We start from the raw sequence: 26,536 nt of genomic DNA, 5'->3' as shown, positions 1-26,536 counted from the left end.
ATGTATGCAGCCCTCTCTTTGAATGTCTTGTACATTCGAAGAGGGAATTGTACAAAAATCTTGCGTTTCTTGCACAGGATCAATTCTTTGTTTTAGCCAGCTTTCAGTGGAGAGGCAGTTAGATTACCAACTTCCTGGACAAAGAGCTCTAGGGCATTCCATTTTGTTAATTTATCTCTCTTCATCAGTTTCTCTAGTAGTCAAAGTTTCTTCTACATCTCCATCATATTTAAATGTCAGTCTTAAGTATGTAATCTGCCTCAAAACTTTGGATCACTTGTCATCTTTACATAAATTTATCTGTGCTGAGCCAGGGCCTCATCTATGGCATTGGTAGTTTGTTGCTGATCTAAGGAATCCAACATGTTTCAAACACTGACTTCTTTAAAATTTAAAAACCTTTTTCTTTGTATGGAAAATTATAAGCATGCATAAAAGTAGAGACAATATAATGCATCCCAATGATCATGGGCAATAATTAACAAACACACAGGATCATTTTTGTAGTCATTCCATTCCCAGATGTTTTGAAGCAAATCCTAGCACTGCATTGTAGACAGAAGTTTTCCTGTTTCCTGCCTGGTCCCACAGCTGCTCAGTCCCAAGTAAACACACAGAGGCTTATATTAATTACAAACTGTATGGCCTGTGGCTCAGGTTTCTTGCTAACTAGCTTTTTCATCTTAAATTAACTCTTTCTGTTAATCTGTATGTTGCCATGTGGCCATGGTGTTGCCTGTCTGCTGGCATCTTGTTGCTCCTTGGGCAGCAGGCTGGCATTGCCTATTCCTGCCTTTCCTGTATCTCTGCTTGGATTTCCCAACTGCCTCTAAGCTGCCTTACCATAGACCAAAGAGGCTTATTTATTAACCAGTGGAAACAGCATATATTCACAGCATAAAGAAAAATATCCCACAGCACTGCATCCTTTCACATTGAAGTATCTCAGTACAGTTCCCTGTGAATGAGGGTTTCATTTACTTTTTACAAAGAGTTTGACCCACACTGTGTAACTTAGAATGACCAAGCTGATATCCTGTCTTGTTTTCCCAGACAGTAAAGCCATTGTAGATGGAAACCTGAAGCTCATCTTGGGCCTAGTATGGACTTTGATCCTTCACTACTCCATCTCCATGCCTGTATGGGAAGATGAAGGGGATGATGATGCCAAGAAGCAGACACCAAAGCAGAGGCTGCTGGGATGGATTCAGAACAAGATCCCATACTTGCCCATCACCAACTTTAATCAGAACTGGCAAGATGGCAAAGCCCTAGGAGCCCTGGTGGATAGCTGTGCTCCAGGTAAGTGCCCATAATTGCCTAAACCATCTCCCCAGTGTGGAGCATGTTGGCCCCAAACCTGGATTTCTGTGAGAAAAGTTGTGGTAGCTGGTGTCGGTCTCCTGGTTTTAGTCCATTGTAAGACAGGATAAGCCACAAATGGTTCTGTGTGCCCTTCCAAAGGCAGATGTTCTAGGTCTAGCCATACACATTTGCTAGTGTATCTAGTCAGTTATTCAGATCAACAAAGAATGCCCAGTGCCTGAACTTGGAACAGGCTTTGGGGTTATAATCCAGATTCCAGTCCTGTGTCTTCCCACATTGGTGCCTTGTTTCCTGTCAGCTTAAAGAAAACATGTGGCTCTCGTCAGTGGCTTGGCATGGGAATCTAAAGCCCTCTGCTGAATGGAAAGTGACTGTTTTTATTAACTACTAGCTTGACTATATATGGCATTTTTTCTGCCCCTTTCTCTCAGTATTGCTGTAGATACCACTTGGTGTGGATCCAGTTAGAGCCTTTTCCACGCTGGATATGCTCTTTTCTGAGTGGTTGAGTGGACATCAAGATGTAATTATCCTCACTAGAGGGCTTAGATTGATGGGTAGGGTTTACTGGCTCACACTCAGTAGAAAAACTAGAACCAGTGGTTATCTGCCACCCCAAAATTATTTTTATAAAAAACCCTTACTTTAATAATTATATTTTCCATTTACTGAGTATTTTACATGAACTGGGCAATGAATCTCAGTGTGCTCAAAGCAAAACTCACTCATGTCAGGTACAAAAGACTGCGTCAAAGCTTCATTCCTCCTTGAAAGCCTATAAACTGGAATATTCCAGGAATAATTCAAAGTATAGTGTTAGCCCATGAAGCTGGCTCAATGGATAAAAGCCCTTGCCATCAATGACCTGTGTTCAATCCCTGGTACCCACATGGTGGAAGGAAAAAACCTACTTCTAGGCACCATGGTGTGTGCATGTGTCCATACATTACACATACATAACAAATAAATAAATATAGCTTTAAAGGTATAGTATTAGCTTATTTCCTAGTGCCCTCTTCCTTACTTCTACCTAAAGACACAATTTATGCTACCTCTCTTGAGTTTAAATCAGAGAGTTTTACTTCAGTTCTATACTACTTGTACTTATTAGGGCCTTTTAAATGACTCTAGAATTGTGCTTTTGAGCAATTGGAGTTTTGAATCACATAGAATGCTAGCTTAATCTTTGTTAAATATATCTAGGCATAGTATAAATAAATACTTTTCCTGTATAAAGGCATCAAGCCCAAGCAATTTTATAAACCTTCTTTGTTTTAGTATCTTGAAGCAATAGATAACCCATCTTAAAGCCAAACATAGTGTCCTAAAGCATGTCTTTGCTAATGTGGAATCATTTCCATGCTTCCATACTCTTAGCTCTCATACTTTTTGCCCCTCAGATGTACAGTTAGTTAAGCTCTTGGTGGAAATTGCTGAATAAAAAGACTAAGTGGTTTTGTTATCAGCACATGGCTTCTTTTAATCTCTTTGTCAACTAATGCTAAAAGCAACTTTCATGTGTTGTGAACAGGTCTGTGCCCAGACTGGGAATCCTGGGACCCACAAAAGCCAGTGGATAATGCCCGAGAAGCCATGCAGCAGGCCGACGATTGGCTGGGCGTCCCACAGGTATATACATGTACACCATGTCCCAGGAGACAGCTCCCACCCACTGACTGGTTGCTGGTAGTCTAGATACTTTTCTGGGTCAGACCACAGTCTGACCTTCTTGGCATTCAGCCTTTAAAGAGCCTTGCCTCTGGCACTCTCCTACCATCTCAGTTAATTAGTAATGATATGTTCTTATGAATTTAGTAGCTTATAGATCATTCAGAAATCTTCATGTCACAAGCTGGCAATTCCTCTCCCCACCCCCCACCTTTTCTCTTAACTACTTTTCTCATTTCTTCCTCTCACCTCCTACCTGATGTCTTATTATGTAATTCAGGATGGCTTTGAACTCCTGATCTCTTGTCTCAGCTTCTGGAGTGCTGGGATTTCAGGTGTGTATCACTGCAAATTTTCTATTATTTTGGTTCCAGATATTTTGAAGGTTATCTTTAAAACCATCCAGCAAGCATGGTCCTTAACTATTAGAATGAATCATAAGGGGCTACCAGTATTTGACTGTTTTTAAACCTATATAAAGGAAACACAATTTTAATGAGGTATTTAGAACGTTTTTTCTTTTAGTATAAATCAAGATAACCCCCATTAGTGGAAATTGCAGCAGAATTTGTATTGCCCATAATCTATCAGAATAATCACAAGGGGACTCAAGCTTTTAATAAGTCAGAGATAACATCTAAATAGCTACATGTCTTATTTGAAGCCAGTGTTTTCCTTGTAAAATCCCCCCCCCCCCCGAAAGTACCAGTTCCAGGATCAAAGCCATGATGAAAGGGAAGTTGTAGAAAAACAGTCCTATGGGGCAGAAGATCCCTCATTGTAGACCATGCTGAAGTCTGAGTTGGTATTCAGAGTTGAGTTCAATATATTCCATAATAGGATTCCCTAGGAGGTAGGAAAACTAGTCTGTTTCTTTGGTTTGGTTTTGGAGCCATGTCCCTGCTACATGACGATTCTCAGATCTGTCACTCTCAGGAAGTACTGTATTCCATTTCTCATCTCCCTTTCAATCTGATACCACTTGTGGAACTCTGTGATATTGGGTACTATAAAATTACTATTGGAGTTTTTGGAGACAGATACCAAATCAATGCATATTTTGCTTTTAATGGACTGTTTTGTAGATAACTGTTCAAAACCTCAGTAGCTATTTTATTCTTAGCCACTGACCACAGTGCGTTTTTTCATCTCTTCATTGCATCTGGTTGATAGGGTTCATGAGGTAGAGCCTTCTGCTCCTCTGAGGAGGTATGGCTCACCACTGTGCATCCTCACTGGGGACAGGGAGGACCTTGCAAGTTAAGGCTGGTCAGGTAGTGAACCAAGAATGCTGATAACTCTTGGAAGGTCCCCTGTCCAACCTGGATCTAATATTGGCCCCAGCAACCAGTGTGTGTGTGTGTGTGTGTGTGTGTGTGTGTGTGTGTGTGTGTGTGTGTGTGTGTGTGTGTGAGAGAGAGAGAGAGAGAGAGAGAGAGAGAGAGAGAGAGAGAGAGAGAGAGAGAGAGAAAGAGAAATAGAAATAGAAAGAGAAAGGGGGTAAATATTTGAGAGAGGCATGGATCCCTAGAGCTGGAGCTACAGACTGTTGCAAGCTGCTGGGAACCAAAATTAGGTCCTCTCCAAGAGTTTGTTGTTTGTTTGTTTCTTTTAACTGAGCTGTTAAAACTAGAGAGTTTTCCTCCTCATTGTCAAAGGCTCCTAATATATTAAGACCACATACCTAATATGTTGTCCCCTATTGCTCTGCTTGGGTTTTTTGTTGTTGTATTTTTGTTTTTCAAGACAGGATTTCTCTGTGTAGTTCTAGCAGTCCTGGAACTCGCTCTTGAACTCATAGAGATCCACCTGCCTCTGCCTCCTGAGTGCTAGGATTAACACTACCACCCTGCTACTTGTTTGTGTTTTGAGCCAGAACCTCACTATAAATCTCAGGCTAACCTCAAACTTGCTATCTTCCTGTTCAGCCTCCTGAATGCTGGGGTTATAGGTATGTACTGCCTTTCTCACTGGTTTTCTTTATTCTTACTAGTACAGAGATGTGTACACAATAGATGAGAATAAGGTCTGTTGATGTGCTTTAAAAACATTTCCATTACCTTATGCATATGTTTCCTTTCCCTCCTGTACCTTATCCCCTTTCTAGAATATTGGACCAGGGGAGTGAAAGGAAAGTCTTTTGAAGGAGATTTGGGGTAGAGGTGTGCCATGAATCTCTGTAAATTACATTCAGAATTTTAGGAGAATATCTCCCTAAAGGAGATATTCTCTTACAAAGGAACCAGCAACACATATATATTCAAACACTGATCTTGTTATGGTTTTAATGTGATTTCACTAGAATGAGAAATTGAGTTTCTTATTTGTAGCACTTGGTTTAAGGGAGATTTCAGTGGCTGCAAAGTGACATGTCAGAGGAATCACCCATCACGTTGTCATTCTAGGTCATCACTCCTGAGGAGATTATTCACCCAGATGTGGATGAACACTCCGTGATGACCTACCTGTCTCAGTTCCCCAAAGCCAAGCTCAAGCCAGGCGCTCCTCTTAAACCCAAACTCAACCCAAAGAAAGCCCGGGCCTATGGGAGAGGTAAGTGCTGGTCTTGTTGGATCTGAGGCGTGTTCTCTGGCATTAGCTCTGGGAGGAATGCTCTCAGGATCAGGAGACTAAGGAGACGGTACAGTTAATAAAGGCTTCTTGTGCAAGCATGAAGACCTGAATTTGGATCCCCAGCCCCCACCTAAAAGCCAGGTATAGTGGCACACTCCAGTATTTCCAAGGCTAGGTAGGCAGAGACAAGAGGATTCCTGGGCCATTCTGGCCTTCCAATCTAGCCAAACATGGAGCTCCATTTTCTGTGAAAGACTGTCTGAAGATAAAAGGATGTAAGGCTTAACTGTAAAGATGCCCTGGGCCTTTGTTGAGAGAGAGAGTGAGTGTGTGTGTTTAGGCCTAAAGTTCTGTTTATTTATTATCACCTTACTCAGTCTTGAGAATCTAAATCTTTCCTGTAGTAGAGTACACTGAATTTGCTGCTTTGTGTGTTTCATGCAGTAGCCTAGTGAAGGCTGATGCTCTCATTTAAGAACCAGAGCCTGGTCCACAGTGGCTGGGATGGGTCTTGCCCAGGTTATGGATGGGGGGTGGGGCAAGAGCCTCTGCCTTCTGGATGCTGATTCATTTCTCCTGTCAGGCAGAATCTGCTTGAGGTTTCCAGATGGGATGGGAGCTATTGTTAATCTCTGGTGGACACTTCCTTGCTGAGACATCCTGTTTGTGACTTTCACTGTAAGATGCCCAGCACCTTGTGGCTGGACAGAGATATTTCAAGCATCTGGTCAATTGTAGTCAGTAGCTGATTTGAAGCATATTAGTTTTTAAAGGAAGGTAATTAATAGCTGGATGTAGTGGTATTTATTGCCTTATAAATCTCAGTGCTTTGGAAGGCTAAGATGGAGAATCTTGAATTTAAGGCTAACCAGAATGATAGCATGACAAACAAGCCAGGTGTGGTGATGAGCACCTTTAATCCCAGCACTCAGGAGGCAGAGGCAGGATGATCTCTGAGTTGGAGGCCAGCCTGATCTACAAAGTGAGTCCCAGGATAGCCAGGGCTACATATAGAGAAACGGTCTCAAAAAACCACGAAAACAAACAAACAAACATAATAAAACAACAACTACATGGCTGTTAGTTTGATTTCTAGTAAAATTAGTGTAGTAGTCTCCCTTTTTAATAAAGATGACAAGAAGTGCATTTTGTTAATTTTTGTAACTATAGTTAAGTGACACTTAGGCTTATATGCACATTTTGGTGCATACCCACTTGTGGATTAATAAGGGCTGGACAACTTTGGAGACCCTTTTCCCATTGCCCATCAGCATCTCCAGATTGTTTTCTCTGAACCATAACCCAAGGTGATAGGTGCTATGAAGAATCTTATAGATAAAAGATAATGTTTCCTTAATGCAAAAAAAACTACAGGCATTGACTTTAATCAAGGCATAAAATGCTTGTTTGTAATAACCTTATCACTAGCTGTCTAGTTTCCTCATTGTTAGTGTGAGATTGTTTCCTTTTATGGTGCCGTCTTCTAGAAAATGACTGCTCACTATTTCAGGAATGTGGCTAGTCATTGCCCATTTCCTTCTCTCTAAGTGTTGGGAATGCTGGGAAGAAACAAGCTGTTTTCATCTCATTTGTTTGTGTGTAGGTTTATTTTTACATTTTCTTTTCATCATGATAAATTCATTATTCAAAATATTTAGATGTAACCAACCGTCTTATTAAATAAGAAACACAGAACCAATGTAAAAGGGAAAGCCAAGAGGTCAGAGCTCAGAGCTAAAATCTCACCCTTCCTCCTGCGGTGGTCCTAGCTCTCCAAAAGAGAGCTACTTCCTGTGTGTATGTCTTTTCATAGTCTTTTTGTTCTGCCTTCTCATTGGTTGTAAACCCAAATACGTGACTGCCTCGTCACTGTCTGAATGTACAGCCTTCTAGGTCTTAAAGGTGTATGTCTCCAATGCTGGCTGTATCCCTGAACACACAGAGATCTATGGGATTAAAGGTGTGCGCCACCACCGCCATGCTCTGTCTATGGCTCTAATAGCTCTGACCCCCGGCAACTTTATTTATTAACATACAATTAAAATCACATTTCAGTACAATTAGAATACCGCCACATAAATATAATATCCTGGGACATTAAGCACACCCACGAGTCATAGGACTATCACCATCACTGTTCATCTGCACAGCATTTTCACCTTTCCAAAGTAAAACACCATGCTCATTAAACAAGCTCTCCATTCTCTTCTTCCCCTTCCTCCTGGCACCCTCCACCTTTTTTTTCTGTTTTTGAATCTGTGTAGGTATCTCATAGAAATGGAATGATGCAGTATGTGACTTTTATGTCCAGCTTGCCTCATTTAACATATTTTCAGGATTGTTTTTACATTATATCATATATCACAATTTCCTTCCTTTTTATGGGTGGTGATATTCCATTGTGTGTGCTGTATTTGGTTTATTTACTCATTTACTTGTAGGCATTTGTGTTGTTCTTTTAGCCATTGTGAATAATGCTGCTGAGAACATGGAGGTACCTAGGCATTAAATGGCTGGGCCATATTGTGATTCCATGCTTAATTTTTCTGTTTTTAGAATAGGAAGGCAACATAGTCATTTTGGGTGATGGGGTCAAAGCACAAGGGGGCTGTAAGACACATCTTTCTTCCTTGGTGAGATGGAAGTCATGCCAATTTTACTGCATTACTATGTTTCTGCTACTCAGACTAGGAATAGAGAAGACTCCATATACTAAGAGGGTTCAGGGGTTTGTTTTGCTTTGTGGATGTTGAATAGATTCACTTTCAGGCCAGTTAGCAATTGCAGATTTATCTGTTGAGCTCTGAGTTGCCTAGTATGAGTGGCGAGAGAAGACTTGTGATCTTGGTGTAAGGCTCCCTTGCAAGGTTAGTGTTATGGACACATCTGTCTTCTGTATGAAGCACTTGTATAACCCTCTATCTGAATAATTAGAGGGACTAATTCCACATGGTGAGCATGGCTCTACTGGAATTTTATAAAGTATGGGATGTGGTTCAACTTCCCAACCAGCCCTGGTTAGCTAGGGAACATTACACTAACTTAACTGAGTCATTGACAAGATGCAAAATAAGTTATTTCTCAGACTGCCAGAGTCAGATGGAGTAAGTGCTTATATGTTGTAGGTGTGTGTGCTTAAATCTTGTTGTAAGTGATCTGATCATTATATAAGCAAAGGAAAAACAAAATAAAATCTGGAAGTCCATTTTCCAATTTCTAATCCCTTTGTTTCCTTCCAAGTCAGAGGCATTTATTTTAAATGGGATGGGGACACAGGAGTGCCATAACTGAGGTATCTTTATGAAAGCTAAGACAAATATTCTATCATTGAGCCATATCCTTGCCGCCCCAAGGCAGAACACTCCCTCAACATAGTATGTGCTCTGTGTTCAGCCAAATACCATAGGAAAAAACTTTGCCCTCTTCATTTATCAGCGAAAGTAAACATGGAGCCAGAATTTTTACTATAGTTTTAAGGTAGTGATGATGTCAACAGCTGTGTTATAAGCTGTTCCTCTTCTGCTGCTTGAGGAGGAGCTAAAACTCACATCCTAACCCATTAGAAATGGGGATCCCCCACCCTGGGCAGCCGTGGCACATACCTTTAATCCCAGCATTCAGGAGGCAGAGCCAAACAGATCTCTGTGAGTTCAAGACCAGCCTGGGCTACAGAGCGAGATCCAGCACAGGCACCAAAACTACATGGAGAAAACCTCAAATACAGTGAAGTTGAATGCAGATCTTGGACTTCCTCCCCAGCTGGAGTGGTATCATTAAAAAAAAAAAAAAACAAGCCAACAGAAAGTTGATCTAAGTAAGACCCAGAGTCCTATTAAACCCAATTGTCCACATTTTGTAGCTAGAGTTTTCCTGCCTGGCCCACAGTCAGGGCAAATCTCTGTCACCTGCTAGTCCCACAGCTGCTCAGACCCAACCAAGTAAACACAGAGACTTATATTGCTTACAAACTGTATGGCCATGGCAGGCTTCTTGCTAACTGTTCTTATAGCTTAAATTAATCCATTCCATAAATCTATACCTTGCCACATTGCTCGTGGTTTACTGGCATCTTCACATGCTGCTTGTCCTGGTGATGGCTGGCAGTGACTCCTTCTGCCTTCCTGTTCTTTCTTTTCTCCTCTCTGTTAGTCCCGCCTATACTTCCTGCCTAGCCACTGGCCAATCAGTGTTTTATTTATTGACCAATCAGAGCAACACATTTGCCATACAGAACATCCCACAGCAACATTTCACCATTAAAAATCACTTGTCACACCGTGAGCCAAAATCTCAAATCAAATGAAAATGATAGTTGATACCAATAGTGGGATGATAGAGATGTAAAAAGTATCTGCCAGCAACTTTAAAGTGTCCATGCTAGTTAATACTTTCCACTGGATGGGATCTGGAAACACCTACCAGACCAGCTTTTGAGCAAGTCTATGTAGGATTTTCTAGATTAGGTTAATTGAGGTGTGAAAACCTATCCTAAACTATTCCATGGTCTCAGATTGCTGGTGGACTGAATAACAAGAAAGTGAGATGAATACCTGTACCCACTCTGTTAAGTGTGGATATAATATGACCCACTGACTACACAGCTCCAGCTCCTCATAATAACTGAAATGAGTTTTTGGATGTACTCAGTAGCAGAGAAGAAAGACAGAAGAACCAATGAACTGAAAATGGAACAGGAGAAGTGATCCAGTAGTCTAAATGAAAGACAGGAAAAGGAAAAAATGAACAGAGCCCCTGGGACCAGTGGGAACTAAAACAAAAGTGTGAATGATCACATGAAAGGAGACATGAGAGGGGATAAAAAGAAGGCAGACTAAAAACTACTTAAAGAAATATATGGCTATAAAGACTATAAATGAACAAGATGAAAACACCCACCAGAAGGAGTATACAATAGAAGCACTCTTGGTGAAAAAGGCAATCAGGATACACTTCAGAAAACTAAAGACCATGAAAGGTGTTTTGCTTTGTGACAGGGACTTAGGTAAGTCCAGGACTGCCTTTTGCCATCATCTCCAACTGCTGCGATTCCTTGTCTGCCACTACACCTGCTAAGACCATGGAAATTTATGCATGGTGTGAGACATTGAAAGCTTGCTCAAAGGAAATACCAGAATGTCAGGTTTTTCATCAAAACCATGGAGGTCAGAAGGAAGTGGTTTTGTTGTTGTTGTTGTTGTTGTTGTTGTTGTTGTTGTTGTTGTTGTTGTTGTTTTAAAAAAGTTGTTAACTACAATCCTTTTTATCCAGGGGAAATCCCTATGCTTTCAGACAAAGGAAAAACAAAAGAATTTGTCACCAGAATTCTATCTTAAAAGGATGGCCTTTTAAAAGAAACATGCAAAAAAAGAAATCTTCAAATAACAGGAAAAAGAAATATGTAAGCAAAATTCTGTCTTAACTACAGTGGACTACCACAATTCAACCAAATAACCTGGATGAGTCTATAATAAACATTCAGGAAATTTAATTTGTTAAATTGTAAGGCTCCTGCAAACCCCCAGATGCTGTGGATGATTTCACTAGAGAATTCTACCAAACATTTAGAGAAGAATTAGAACAGATTTTATGGTCTTAAAAATAAATAGGGGATGAGAACACTTGCTGTTCTATTTTGCTTCCTGCTGCTGTGGTAAAATACTGACCCAGAAGCAACTTGAAGGAAGAAAGGATTTATTTCAGCTTATATTTTATAGTCTGTTTTGAGGGAAGCCTGAAAATCAAACTGGAACCTGGAGGCAGAAGCTGAAGCAGACCATGGAGGGGTATTGCTTACTGGCTTGCTCTTCATGGCTTGTTCAACCTGCTTTCGTATTGAACCCCGGGTCACCTGCCCAGGGTTGACACCACCCATAGTAGGTTGGGTCATCCCACATCAATCATTAATCAACATATCCCACAGATGTGCCCAGAAAGAGGCCAGTCCGAAGGAAGCAATCTTTAGTTGAGGTTCTCTCTTCCCAAGTGACTCTAGCTTGTGTCAAATTCACAAAAACTAACGAGCAGAGTTGACCCACTTTATTAAACTAATAATAAAACCAAAGCCATTACCAAAACAAAACAAAAATACAGAGATCAATGGAATATAGATGTAAAAACCCGTCACAAAATAGTACCATATAAATTTGGGTAATTATATAAAATGAATCACACATTGTGACTATGTGGAATTTCTTTTAGCAGTATAAAGCTGGTCTACTATTAGAAAACTTGTCAACACAATCAACCATATTATAACAACAGGTTTGTGAATAAAAAATGCATGGTCATACTCATAAAAAAAAGCAGCTGACAAAATTCAACAGTCATCCATGATAAGACTCAGCAAAGGGGAAGGACAGACAAACTTCCTCAAGGAAGTTCCTCAAGTACAGTAACTGCCACAGAAGCTCTTGGCTGATATCTAGTTAGTGGTGAAAGGCTGGGTGTTTTAAGATCTGGAACACCAGAGAGAGTGGCTGCTCTTACCATTTCTTTGCAACATAATATGGGGAGGGAGAGGGGGGTTTGAATGGTAATGTTAAGTAGGAAGTGGATGTTAAAGATGGACAACAGCCCAGTCAGAAACAAAATGCCCTGTTTTAGACAATGCGCTGTCTATACCAAGCATCTCAAAAAATTAAAGAGAAAAGCCAAGTGTGGTGACATACACTTTTAATCCTAGGCAAAGGCATGCAGTTTTCTGAGGTTTCAAGACCAGACCCTATCAAAAAGGGGGGGGGGGCAAAGCAGAATTAAATTTGAATTAAACTTTCCTTAACTAAGTTAAATTCAGCAAGATGACAAGGCACAAAGTTACATGCCACAGTTTGTTCTGTTGTTACATTGTAGAATATACATGTGGGTCCTGGAATTTAAAATGGCACACCATTAACAGTCACATAGAAAGAAAAGAAAATAGGTGTGAGTATAATAAAGCACATAGGATTTATTATCTAGAAATCATAATGAAAAGATCTGAGTAAGTGGAAAGACCGAAACATTGGTTCTTCCTAAATTATGGTATTGACACAAGACACAATTTCTATTGAGATTTCAGCAATGAATTCAGCAGCAGCAGAGACTTTCCTAGCATGTGCGAGGTCAATTCCTAGCACCATAAAACAAAACACACACACAAAGACAACAAGATTCTTCTAAGTGTATATAAGTGAGAATTGTTGAAACCAAGGTTGGATAAAGCACAGAGACAAATAGCCAACAAATGGAAACACATGAACTATGAACCAATAGCTGAGGAGCCCCCAACTGGATCAGGCCCTCTGAATGAGTGAGACAGTTGATTGGCTTGATCTGTTTTGTTTGGGAGGCATCTAGGCAGTGGGACCAGGTCCTGTGCTCAGTGCATGAGCTGGCTGTTTGGAACCTGGGGCTTATGCAGGGACACTTGGCTCAGCCTGGGAGGAGGGGACTGGACCTGCCTGGACTGAGTCTACCAGGTTGATCTCAGTCCTCGGGGGGGGGGGGGGGGGGGGGGGGGGGGGGAGGCTTTGCCCTGGACGAGGTGGGAATGGGGGATGGGCTGGGGGGAAGGGGAGGCGGGAGGGGGGAGAACAAGGGAATCCGTGGCTGATATGTAAAATTAAATTAAATTATAAAATAAAATTAAAATTAAATAAATAAAGAGGCAAAGGAACTGTGGTAGTTAGTACAGTTTTGGAAGAAAAAGAATCCACTATATTTGAAGTACAGTCTCAAATGCACAGTGACATTGGTGGAAAGATCCTAGCACCAGAGGCAGAGGCAGGCAGATCTTTGAGTTTAAGTCCAGCCTGGTTTACATATAAGTGAGTTCCAGGGCTAACTAGACCCTGTCTCAAAAAAAAAAAAAAAAAAAAAAAAAGAAAAAGAAAAAGAAAAAGTAAAGAGAAAGAAAGAAAACATCACAACTAAGGGGCTAGAGATGACTCATGGTTAAGACATTGATTGCTCTCCCAGAGGATCAGGGTTCAACTCCCAGTGCCCACGTGGTGGCTCACACAGTCTGTAGTGTACCAGAGGTTCCAATGCCCTCTTCTGGTCTCTATGGGTACGAGACACACAGAAATACATGCAGACCAACACTCATAAACAGAAAACAATAATTAAAAAAAAATAGAATCACATTTAACACAAAAATTAGCTCAAACTGAATCACTTAAATATACAACAAATAACTAAAACACTTGAGGGGAAAAAACAGCAAAGAAATTGTGATCTAGGATTAGTGAACAAACTCTTAGATTTGACACCAAAAGCACAAAAGGAAAAAAAATAACTTCATCAAAATTAAAAAACTTTCGCCGGGCGGTGGTGGCGCACGCCTTTAATCCCAGCACTCGGGAGGCAGAGGCAGGTGGATCTTTGTGAGTTCGAGGCCAGCCTGGTCTACAGAGCGAGATCCAGGAAAGGCACAAAGCTACACAAAGAAACCCTGTCTCGAAAAATCAAAAAAAAAAAAATTAAAAAACTTTCAAGTCTTAAATCTATGTCTCAAAGTCTGTGCATGGTTTGGGAGATAAAATATCAGAGTGGCCAAAGTAAAAACTGCTAATTCCTCACTCCAGTAAGGATACAGAGAATCCTTGCCTGGACCCTCACATTGCTGTTGTAAGTGTAAACTGGTCCAGGGAGTCTATGTAATTTTAATGTAAGTGCTGCCGTAGTGAGCAAGGAGCCTATGTTCTCAATTGAAAACAACAAGAAGAAAACCTACCACCAAACATACAAAGCCTGGACCCATTGGCACATGTCTATCTCAGTCACAAATAGCTCTTTTGCTTCTACTCCCCATAATTAGTTTCTGCCCAGCAAATTGACTGGATTTTCCTACTGACTGCTTTCCCAGTTCTGTGAATAGCAGCTGAACAGCTCAAATCAGCGCCTGGCATTGGCAGAGGAGCTGCAAGTTGAAGCCTCAGTCTCTAATCAGCTTTAGACACTGGTTACAAGGTAGTGGGTCCTGGAGTTGTTTACAATTTTTCTGTCTTACTTGGCTCCAAATCAGAGGTTCTGGTGACCTGCTTAGCCTAGCCAGTCACACAGAGCTCAGGGAATACCCATGTACCCTGATACATTCTAGAATGAAAAAAGGTCTATATCAGGAGGTTCACAGGATCCTGAGAGTTGGGATGGGTTTCCTCCAACTCAGATGCTTCTGGATTCTCAAGCCCAGCTCTGTTCTGGTAACCAATCCTAACTGAGATTCCCACCAAAAGCTATCAACCCTGGAAATTCCAGGGAGCTTAGGAGCCCTGTGTCAAGAACGGGCTATTCCCATTCTGAGATCACCTGGACATTATAGGGAGTTGTTGGACTCTGTGTGAGGAGCCAGGTTTGGAGGAAGATACAGGTCCAGATAGATATAAAACTTCATATTTGCTTTATACTTACATTCTCACAAAACTTACATTTAAATGTTTATAACAGCTTTGAAAATAACAGACAACAGGAGATAACCCAGACAACCCTCAGTGGGAGAATGAGTAAATAGTTGCATAGCATAGAACATTACTCATCGGTGAAAAGCAGCAGCAGCAGCAGCCTGAATGAATAGACAGGATTCTCAGTGAGAAGGACCAATGCTGTAAGGTTGCATAATATATGATTCTGTTTATGTAACATTTTTGAAATGGTAGAATTACAGAGATGGAGAGCAGATTAGTGGTTGTCGAGGATAAGAAGAGGGTGGAGTGAAAGGGAATTGGGTGGGACTCCTAAAAGGGTAGCATGAAGGATCCTTGTGGTTATGGCATGCTCTGTATCTTGACCTTATCATTTTCAGTACTCTGGTTGTGAAATCATCATATCATCACTTTGTATCACTGTTACCACTGAGGGAACTGGGTAAAAATGTGTATGCTTTGTAAGTGTAATTGTTGATTTCTTTTATTTATTTTATCATGTGCTTCTGTGGGTGTGTGCACATGAGTTCAGGTGCCCGCAGAGACCAGAAGAGGACATTGGCTCCTTTGGAGCTACACGTGGTTGTGAACCATCTGATATGGGTGCTGGGAAACTGAAATCAGATCCTTTAGGAGAGCAGAAAGTTCTCCACGGAGCCATCTCTCTAGCACATTGTTTCATTTTTATTAACATTGATTATGTGTATTAGTAGGTTCAGAGTAATATTACATGTATGTATGTATGTATTGTGCATTGATCAAACCCAACCCAGCTCTTTCTATCCAGCCAACTGCTCCTTCCTAATATCAATAAGTACTTTCTAACTTCCACATTTGAAAAAGAACATATAGTACTTATATTTTTATTTTGCTTTACATAATGTTCTCCACATATATTCTTTTTACCCCAAATGGTGGGGGGTTCATTTTTCTTTATAACTGAACATTACTCCATTGTATCTATACACCACATTTTATGTTTCTGTCACAGATGGGCACCTAGGCAGAATCCACATATCTATTATGAATAATGTCAGAATTAACATGGGAAAGCAGCTGTTTCTAAGGCATACTGATGAAAGACTTGTTTATTTTTATTATTTATTTATTTATTTATTTATTTATTTACTCATTTGTTTCCCAGACAGTTTCCCCTCCTTCCCCTCAATCCTAGCCACTCCTACCCCACCTGCCTTTGACTCCCTCGCCTTCATCTGCTCCTCCATTTCTTTTCAGAAAAGAGGCAACCTAATGGATATCAACAAAACATAGCATATCAAGTTGTATTAAGACTAAGCACCTTGCCTTGTATTAAGGCTTGACAGGGCAACCCAGTATGAGGATTAGGGACCCAAAAGTTAACAAAAGAGTGAGAGACGGCTCTTGCTCCCACTGTTAAGAGTCCCACAAGAAGACCAAGCTACACAACTGTAACATATATACAGAGAGTCAGTTCCATGCAGGCTCCCTGGTTGTCTGTTCAGTCTCTGTGAGCTCCTATGAGCCCAGGTTAGTTGACTCAGTGTGTTTTTTTATGATGTCCTTAACCTCCTCTGGCTCCTTCCTCCTTCTTTTCAGCAGGATTCCCCAAGATGGGCCTAATGTTTTTGACTGTGCGTCTCTACATCTGTTTTCACCAGTTGATGGATGAAGTCTCTCTGATGACTGTTGGACTAGGCACCAATCTATGCATGTAGCAGAATATCTAGGCACCATTACATTGTAGTTGAAGTTTTTTTGGTCCTGTCTGGCTTCTGTGGCCCTGCGGCCGCTTGGACCCAAGTAAACACACGGAGGCTTATATTAATTAAAACTGTTTGGCTATTAGCTCAGGCTAACTATTGACTGGCTCTTACATTTAAATTAACCCATAATTTTTATTTATGTTTAGCCATGTGACTTGGTACCTTTGTTTAGTTTTGTTTTTACATTTTGATTTTGTGTGTGTGTGTCTGGCTGGCGACTCTTGATTCAGCATTCCTGTTCCCAGAATTTTCCTTTCTGTTCATTCTGCCTATACTCTACTTTCTGTCTGGCTACTGGCCAGTCACTGTTTTATTTATTAACCAAATCCGAGCAACACACATTCACAGCACATAGAACGACATTCCCATCATTACATTGGCATTTTTTCCCTCCAGTTGTGTTTGGTTCTATTTTTGGTCTCTGGGCCATCCAGCCTCTGGATCCTGGTGCCCCAGGCAGTGTCAGGGTAGGGGTGGGAGAGCTCACTCTCATGGCATACATCTCAGGCCAGACCAGACATGGGTTGGCCACTCCCACACTTTGTGCATCACACTTACCCAGCACAACCTGTAGGCCTGGCAGACTGTAGATCAAAGGTTATGTGGCTAGGTTGGTGTCCCAATCCCTCTACTGGTAGTCATTCCTGGTCACAGGAGGTGGCCAGTTCAAGCTACATGATACCTTTTGCTAAGAATCTTAGCTGGGGTCATCCTTGTAGATTCCTGGGAGTTTCTCTTACACCACGTTTCTTTCCAATGGGCTCTTTCAGTACTCCCCTACACACACACACACACACACACACACACACACACACACACACACACACACACACACACCTGGTCCCTCGTGTTCCCATCCCCACCCACCCCCAGTCCACCTATAAAATTTCTTCTATTCCTCCTATCCAGGGAGATCTGAGTGTCCCCTTTGAGCCCTCCTGGTTATCTAGCCTCTCTGGGTCTGTGGATTAGTAGCATGATTATCCTTTACTTGACAGCTAATATCCATTTATAAGTAACATACCATGTTTGTCTTCCTAGATCGGGGTTACCTCACTCAGGATGATTTTTTTTTCTAGTTCATTCTATCTGCCTTTGAATTTCATAATGTTGTTGTTTTTAACAGCTGAGTAATACTCTATTGTGTAAATCTACTACATTTTCTTTATCTATTCTTCAGTAGAGGTCATTTACAGGTTCTGGCTATTATTAATAAAGCTGCTATGAACATAGTTGAGCAAGTGTCCTTGTGGCATGATTGAGCATCCTTTGGGTATATGTCCAAGAGTGGTATAGCTGGGTCTTGAGGTAGATAGATTCCCATTTTTCTGAGAAGCAGCCATATTGATTTCCAAACTGGCTGCACAAGTTTGCATTCCTACCAGCAGTGGAGGAGTATGCCCTTTGCTTTGCATCCTCTCCATCATGAGCTGTCACTTGTGTTTTTGATCTTAGCCATTCTGATAAGTGTAAGATGGGAATCTGAGTCATTTTGATTTGCATTCCCCTGATGGCTAAGGATGTTAAATATTTAAGTGTTTTGAGAATTTTCTGTTTAGATCTGTACCCCATTTTTTTAACTGGATTATTTGTTTAGGTTTTTTTTTTTATGTCTAGTTTCTTGAGTTCTTTATATGTTTTGGAAATCAGCCCTCTATCAAATGTGGGGATGGTGAAAATCTTTTCCCATTCTATAGGCTGTCGTTTTGTCCTATTGATGTGTCCTTTGCCTTACAGAAGCTTTTCAATTTTATGAGACCATTTTTATTAATTGTCAATATTGTCTGCGCCATTGGTGTTCTATTCAGGAAGTTGTCTTCCTGTGCCAATGAATTTAAGGCTATTCCCAACTTTCTCTTATATCAGGTTCAGTATATCTGGATTTATGTTGAGGTCTTTGATCCACTTAGACTTCAGTTTTGTGCAGGGTGATAAGAGATAGGATCTATTTGCTTAACATGCCTACATCCAGTTATACCAACACCATTTGTTGAAGATGCTTTCTTTTTTCCATAGTATAATATTGGCTTCTTTGTAAAAAATCTGGTATCCATAGGTATATGGGTTTACATCTGGGACTTCAATTTGATTCCTTTTTGAGCCACCTGTCTGTTTTTATGCCAATACCATGAGGTTTTTATTACTATAGCTCGTAATAGAGCTTGAAGTCTGGAATGGTAATACATTCAGAAGTTCTTTTATTATACGCGATTGTTTTAGCTATCCTGGGTTGTTTGTTTGTTTGTTTGTCCATATGAAGTTGAGTATTATTCTTTCAAGATCTGTAAGGAATTGTGTTGGAAATTTGCTGGGGATTGCATTGAATCTGTAGGTTGCTTTTGGTAGGATGGATGTTATTACTATGTTAATCCTACTGATCCATGAGCATGGGGAGATCTTTCCATCTTCTGATATCTTCTCTATTTTCTTTCTTTAAAGATTTGAAGTTCTTGTCAAATAGGTCTTTCACTTGCTTGGTTAGAGTTACACAAAGATATTTTATATGATTATGGCTATTGTGAAGGGTGTTGTTTCCCTGATTTCTTTCTCAGCTTGTTTATTGTTTGTGTATAGGAGGACTACTGATTTTTTTTTTTAAGTTAATCTTGTATCCAACCACTTCACTAAAGTTACTTATCAGCTGTAGGAGTTCCTTGGTAGAATTTGGGAGATATATATACACACACACACATACACACACACACACACTATCATCTCATATATAAATAATGATCCTTTGACTTCTTCTGTAGACGAATTTCTAAACAGTCTTATTAAATAAGAAGCACAGAGCCAAATACAGAGGTAATAGCTGAAGAGATCAGAAAAATAGCGAAGAGCCACTGACTAACCTTATCTTACCACCATGCCGTAGCTTCCCAAGAGAGCTTTTTCCTGTCTAACCTGTGCTTTTATTGCCTTCCTGTTCTGCCTTCTCATTGACTCTAAGCCCAGCCACATACATCACTTCCTCGTCACTGCCTGTCTATACAGACCTCCAGGTCTCTATGGTTGGTACTGGAGTTAAAGGCGTGTGTCACAATGCTTGGCTGCGTCCTTGACCACCCAGAGACTCTGCCTGCCATGTGATCAGATTAAGGGTGTGTGCTACCACCACCTGACTTCTGTTTATGGCTATGACCTCTAATATCCAGGCAAACTTTATTTATTAACATACAAATAAAATATCACATTTCAGCACATTTCCCCCTTTTATTCTAATAAAAAGAAAAAAGAAAAAAATTATAACTTATATAAGAAAAACTATATACAATAAGTACAATAACTATATACAATAAATACCTCAACAATGTCTAGTCCATTTGCATTTGAGAAATATATCTAATAACTATCTAATCTTCAACTCCCTCAGAGACCCAAGAAGGAAATAATATTACCTAGTAAAACAGGAAGTGCAAATAAGCGACTTCCAAAAAAAATTTAAAAATGTGAGTTGACAGAAACAGCCAGCTGCCTGGACAGTCAACCGAGGTTTCTCTGCAACGTTGGGGCATCATCTTCAGCCTATAGGCTTAGTGTATCTGACAGACTCATTTGTGAAGTAGGATGTACACAAAGCCTACAGTTTGACCTCACATTCAGTGAGAGTAGTCCATGTATTAGATAAACCTGAATTCCACCAGTGTCCTGTCATGATTCATGATTTTAAATTCTAGAAATTGCTGATGTTTTTGGAATTCAGCTGTCCATTCTTCTTGGCTTGTGGGTGGCTTCATCTCTTTTATTAAATGCCAGTCTACCATTGAGAAGTTAGACTCTGTCAGCCTACTCTTTCAAGAATAACTATTTCAGCTACACACCAAAAGCCATTGGTCCATTGTCTCTTCAGTTGCCTTTGAAGAAGGGGGCACTGTACCTTTTTTCTTTTCCAATTTGTATCCCCTTGATCTCCTTTAGTTGTCTTATTGCTCTATCCAGGTCTTCAAGTACTATAGTGAATAGATGTTGAAAGAGCAGACAACCTTGTTTTGTTGCTGATTTTAGTAGAATTGCTTTGAGTTTCTCTCCTTTAATTTGATGTTGGCTATAGGCTTGCTGTATATTGCTTTTGTTTATGTATATACCTTGTATTCATGATCTTTCCAAGACTTTTATCATGAAGGGTTGTTGAATTTTCTCAAAGATTTTTTTCAGGATCTAATGAGATAATCATGTGTGTTTTTTTTTTTTTCTTTTCAGTTTCATTTTCATATGTTGAACCATCCCTGCCTCTCTGGGATGAAGGGGTCTTGATCATAGTAGATGATCCTTTTATTGTGTTCTTAGATTTGGTTTGTGAGTGTTTTATTGAGTATTTTTGCATCTATGTTCATGAGGGAGATTGGTCTGTAATTCTTTTTTTTGTTGTTGTTGAGTCTTTGTGTGGTTTTGGTATCAGGGTGACAGTAGCCTCATAAAATGAATTTGACGGTGTTTATTCTGTTTTTATTTTGTAGAATAATTTGAGGAGTGTTGATATTAGCTCTTCTTTGAAGGTCTGGTAGAATTCTACACTTAAAACCTTCTGGCCCTGGACTTTTTTTGGTTGGGCAATTTTTAATGACTGCTTCTATTTCCTTGGAGGATATAGGTCTATTTAAATTGTTTATCTGGTCTTGATTTAACTTCATTAAGTGATAACTATTGAGAAAATTGTCCATTTCTTTTAGATTTTCCAATTTTGTGGAATACAGGTTTTTGAAGTATAACCTAATGATTCTTTGGATTTCCTTGGTGTCTGTTGTTATATCCCCCTTTACATTTCTGATTTTGTTAATTCATATATTCTCTCTCTGCCTTTTAGTTTGGAGAAGGGTGTGTCTATCTTGTTGATTTTCTCAAAGAACCAACTCTTTGTTTCATTGATTCTTTGTATTGTTCTTGTTTCTGTTTCACTGATTTCAGTCTTCAGTATCATTATTTCCTGCTGACTATTCCTCATGGGTGTGTGTCTGCTTCTTTTTGTTCTAGATCTTTTCAGGGGTGCTGTTAAGTCTCTGGTATGAAAATTCTCTAATTTCTTTATGCAGACACTTAGTGCTATGAACCTTTCATTGTGTCCCATAAGTTTGGATATGTTACGCATTCATTTTTGTTGAATTCTAGGAAGTCTTTATTTCTTCTTTGACCCAGTGGTAATTCAGTAGAGAGTTGTTCAGTTTTCATAAGTTTGTAGGTTTTCTGTTGTTTCTGTTGTTGAAATACAACTTTAATCCATGGTTGTAGCACAAATCCTAATTGGTCTTATAATAAAAACCCAGAGCCAGATATTGGTAAATGCTGAAAGAACTGAGGAAACAAGCCACAGCCACTTCTCACGTCACTAACTGCTCAGCCGAAAGGGGAAGTTCCTGTCTCCAGGAATCCTCAGACTTAATGCCCCTGAGTCCTCAGCTGAAAGGGCACCAAACTCCTGTCTCCTTAAATTCCTTTTTCTGCCCAGCCTTTCACTTCCTGTCTCAACCTTCCTAATGCTTGGGAATGTGTGACTCCGTTTAATCTAGTGGCTGGCTCTGTCCTCTGATTTTCAGGCAAATTTTATTTGTTAGAGTACAAACAAAGTATCACACACCATGGTGGTCTGATAGGATACAGGAGGTTATTTCAGTTGTCTTTTATCTTTTGAGACTTGCTTTGTGATTGAGTATGTGGTCAATTTTGGAGAAGGTCCCATGAGATACTGAAAAGAAGGTATATTCTTTTGTGTTTAGTTGAAATGTTCTGTAGATATCTGGTAGGTCCATTTGAGTCATAATGTCTGTTAGTTAGTTCCATTATTTCTGTATTTAATTTCTGTCTGACCACCTGTCTATTGGTGAGAGTGGGGTATTGAAGTCTCCCACTAGTAATATGTGGAGTTCAGTGTGTGGTTTAAGCTTCAGTAATGTTTCTTTTACAAATGTGGGTGCCCTTGCATTTGGGGCATAGATGTACAGAATTGAGACATCATTGTGGTTGATTTTTCCTTTACTGAGTATGAAATGTCCTTCTCTATCTCTTTTGGTTAATTTTGGTTTGAAGTCTATTTTGATAGATATTAGGATAGCTATACTTACTTGATTATTAGGTCCATTTGATTGTAAAATCTTTTTCCAACCCTTTACTCTGAGGTTTGTTTCTTGAATACAGCAGAAGGATGGATCCTATTTTGGATCCATTTTGTTAGCCTGTGCCTTTTTATTGGCAAATTGAGCCCATTGATATTGAGAGATATTAATGACCACTGATTATTTGTTCTTGTTATTATGTTGCTGGGTTTTGGGTTTTTGTTTTTGTTTCGGGGCTTTTGTTTGTTTGTTTGTTTGGTTGGTTGGTTGGTTGGTTGGTTGGTGTGTTTCCCTTTGGATTTTGCTGGCATGAGATCTATTGCCTATGTTTACATGGATATAGTTTTTTTTTAATGGTTTATTTATGTTTATTTGGTGTACATTGATTGATGTTTTACCTGTATATATGTCTGTGTGAGGGTGTTGGATCCCCTGGAACTTGAGTTACAGACAGTTGTGAGCTGTCATGTGGGTGTTGGGAATTGAACCCAGGTCCTTCAGAAAAGCAGCCAATGCTCTTAACTGCTGAGCCATCTTTCCAGCCCCTACATGGGTATAGTTAACATTTTTGGGTTGGAATTTTCCTTTTAGTACCTTCTATAGGGCTGGATTTGTGGATAGATATTGTTTAAATTTGACTTTGTCATGAAATATTTTGTTTTCTCCATCTATGGTGACTGAAAGTTTTGCTGGATATATTTGTCTGGGCTGGCATCTGTGGTCTCTTAGAGTCTGCAAGACATCTATCCAGGCTCTTCTGGCTTTAAGAGTCTCCATTGAGAAGTCAAATGTAATTCTTACAGGTCTGCCTTTATGTTACTTGGCCTTTTTCCCTTGCAGCTTTTAATAATCTTTGCTTTGTGTATTTAGTGTTTTGATTATATGACATGAGGACTTTGTTTTCTGATCCTATCTGTTTGGTGTTCTGTAAGCTTCTTGTACCTTTTTAGAAATGCCCTTCTTTGGGTTAGGGAAATTTTCTTCTATGATTTTTTTTAAATGTATTTTCTGGATTTTGAGCTTAGATTCTTCTCCTTCTATTCCTATTATTCTTAAGTATGGTCTTTTCATGGTATCCCAGATTTTCTGGATGTTTTGTGGTATGAAATTTTTAGCTCTAATATTTTCTTTGATTTTCTTCTAGTGTGCCTTCAACAACTAAGATTCTCTCTTCCATCTCTTGAAGTCTGTTGGTGATGTTTACATTCGTAGCTCCTGTTCACTAACCCAGATTTTCCATTTCTTGAATTCCTTCAATTTGTGCTTTCATTTTCATGTCTTGAATAGTTTCCTTCACCTGCTTCTTTGTTTTGTCTTGGCTTTCATGATATTCTTTAAAGGATTTGTTGATTTCCTCCAATTTTTTGGTTATCTTTTCCTCTATTTCTTTAAGGGAGTTCTTCATCTCCTCTTTAAGGACCTCTATCATCATCATAAAGTTGGTTTTAATATCATTTCCTTGTATTTCTACTATGTTGGAATATTCAGGGCTTGCTGCAGAGAGATGGCTGGGCTCTGATATTGCCCTGGGTGTTGTTGTTTGTGTTCTTACACTTATGTTTAGGCATCTGGATTTGGATTGATTACAGGTATAGGTGCCAATTCTGGATTTGTCTTTGTTGGATGGGTGTTTTCTGTTTCCTCTCTGGTCTTTTGAAACCCATGACCTGTGTCTGAGTAGAGGGTCTCTGCCTGAGTTGGGGGTTGGACTTCTGATGGCCTGAATGCCCCCTGGTAGAGCAGGGGGTTGCTGCCCAAGTTCTGGGCTGAAGTTCTGGCTATGTATTTGCATGGCCTCTGATCTGGCTGGGGGTCCTCTGGGGTTCAGATATTGGCCTGGCTTCTAGTAGGGTAGGAGGCTTCTGCCTGGTTTTGAGGGAGTTGGCCTGGTCTCTGGGGTTCAGGATGCTGGTTTGGCTTCAGAGGATCAGGATTCTGGCCTGGCCCCTGATGGGGTTGAAAGCTTTCCCCAAAGGTGTGGGCTAGGAAGTGGTGATAAGGAGAGGAGGGGCAGATGGAGTTATGCTGAGCTAGTACAGGTGGGGTTGGGGAGTTTTATTACCTGGGGTTCAGGATGCTGGCCTGGTCTCTGGTGGAAGAAAAGGCACCTGTCAGAGGTGTGGGCCAGGATGTGGTGACAGTGAGAGGAGGAGCAGTTGGGGTTATGTTGGGCAGGCATGGGTGGGACAATGGGTGGGGTGATGGGGAGGATGGCTTACCTGGTTTTCAGGAAATTGGCATGACCTCAGATGGAGTAGAAGGCTTCCATCAGAGATGGGCAGCTGGAGTTGTGCTGGGCGAATATGTGCAGGGTGGGGGACAGTATTACCTGGGGTTCAGAATTCTGGCCTGGCCTCTGGAAGTGGGAGGCTTCCTCCAGTATCATTTCTTATACCTATATGGGAGCCTATCTCTAATTTGCTCAATTATCTATTTTAATAATTATTTTCTTCAGCAAGTATACAGAGTAATAGCTTCCTTCATTCCTTCATTCATTCTTTCTTTCAGAGAGGGTCTTTTGTAGCCCTGGTTGGTATTTGACTTGCTGTGTAGCATGGTAGTACTGGGGTTCAAGCCCAGGGCTTTGTGCAAGCAGTCTACCAACCAAACATCAGCTTTAGCCTCTTATTGTGTTGTTTTCATACATATAAATCACGGTTCTTTGCTCATATTCTCCCCTGCATTGCACTTCCCTTTCTCCCCTCTCTCCACTGATCCTCTTCCCCAAAATCTTAGTGTCTGAGAAAGTCAGAAGAGGTTTTCAGATCCCTTGAAACTGGAGTTATAAGTGGTTGTTAACCACCTTGTGGGTGCTGGGAATGGAACAGTTTCAACAGTCACAAGTACTCTTAACAGCTGAGCCATCTCCCCAGGCCCTCAAGTAACTTTTTAACAACTAGATTCTGCATATTAAAGAAAACATGCAATATCTGTCTTTCTTTACCTCCATTACCCTTTTTTTTTTTTTTTTTTCTCCATTACCCTTTTGTTTCTTTCTGAAAACTCCTTTTCCTACAAGGTCTTATTTCTACTTTCATATCATCTTTATCTAAGCCTGGATTCCACATATGACAGAAAATATGGGATATTTGTCTTTGAGTCTATCTAGTTTTGCTTAACTATCTTAAAAGTGAAAGTCTAATTACAAATAATAGCTGAATACAATTTTTTACAAGTATATACTGTGTTGTTCAAAGAAATATATACCTTCCTTCTCCTGCACGGCCTCTCAAAGGCAGGCCCTGCTGCTAGCTACCAACTATGTATGTTTTCAGTGTTGCGTGTGCCGCTATTTGAAACTCGTGAGTATTTTAGAATTGGATATTGGTAAGAAAATTAAGAGTTTGAACCTATTTGATTATTCCTGCCATGGCAATTTGTCCCTGTCTCCCGCAAAGATCTATAGGGTTGGGTCCCATCTCTCAACTCATTGAAAAAAGAAAAAAAAAGACATAGTGGGCAATGGTTTGTGTGAGGGCATGGCCCAACTTAATATTTACTGTCTAAACTCCTGACAGGAATCGAACCCACTGGAAACATGGTGAAGCAGCCAGCCAAGTTCACTGTAGATACCATCAGTGCTGGGCAAGGAGATGTGATGGTGTTTGTTGAGGACCCAGAAGGAAACAAAGAAGAGGTATGCTGGAGGATACTACCTCCCTCCATATTGGACCGTATCAGGACCAGAGACTGCATCTTCATGTCCTCATAGCTGTCAACCAAAATGTCACCAAAAAGATCCTGAGGCTTGCCCGAGAGCTGTGCCTTGAGTGCA

General features: G+C 40.3%; 1 protein-coding gene across 3 annotated transcripts in view; it reads left to right on the top strand.

Moving 5' to 3' along the window:
* Positions 1–26,536, top strand: part of Flnb (filamin B) — a 153,106-nt gene that overhangs the window by 55,201 nt on the left and 71,369 nt on the right. For all 3 annotated transcript variants that reach the window (XM_006994755.4, XM_076544551.1, XM_006994754.4), the window contains exons 2-5: positions 1,054–1,302; positions 2,858–2,955; positions 5,400–5,547; positions 26,280–26,398. In XM_006994755.4, the coding sequence (XP_006994817.1) occupies positions 1,054–1,302; positions 2,858–2,955; positions 5,400–5,547; positions 26,280–26,398 (614 nt within the window). The remainder of the gene's footprint in view (positions 1–1,053; positions 1,303–2,857; positions 2,956–5,399; positions 5,548–26,279; positions 26,399–26,536) is intronic.

This window comes from Peromyscus maniculatus, chromosome 9 (assembly GCF_049852395.1).
Source record: "Peromyscus maniculatus bairdii isolate BWxNUB_F1_BW_parent chromosome 9, HU_Pman_BW_mat_3.1, whole genome shotgun sequence".
NCBI classification, from domain to species: Eukaryota; Metazoa; Chordata; class Mammalia; order Rodentia; family Cricetidae; genus Peromyscus; species Peromyscus maniculatus.
This window is presented reverse-complemented; position numbering and strand designations above follow the sequence as displayed.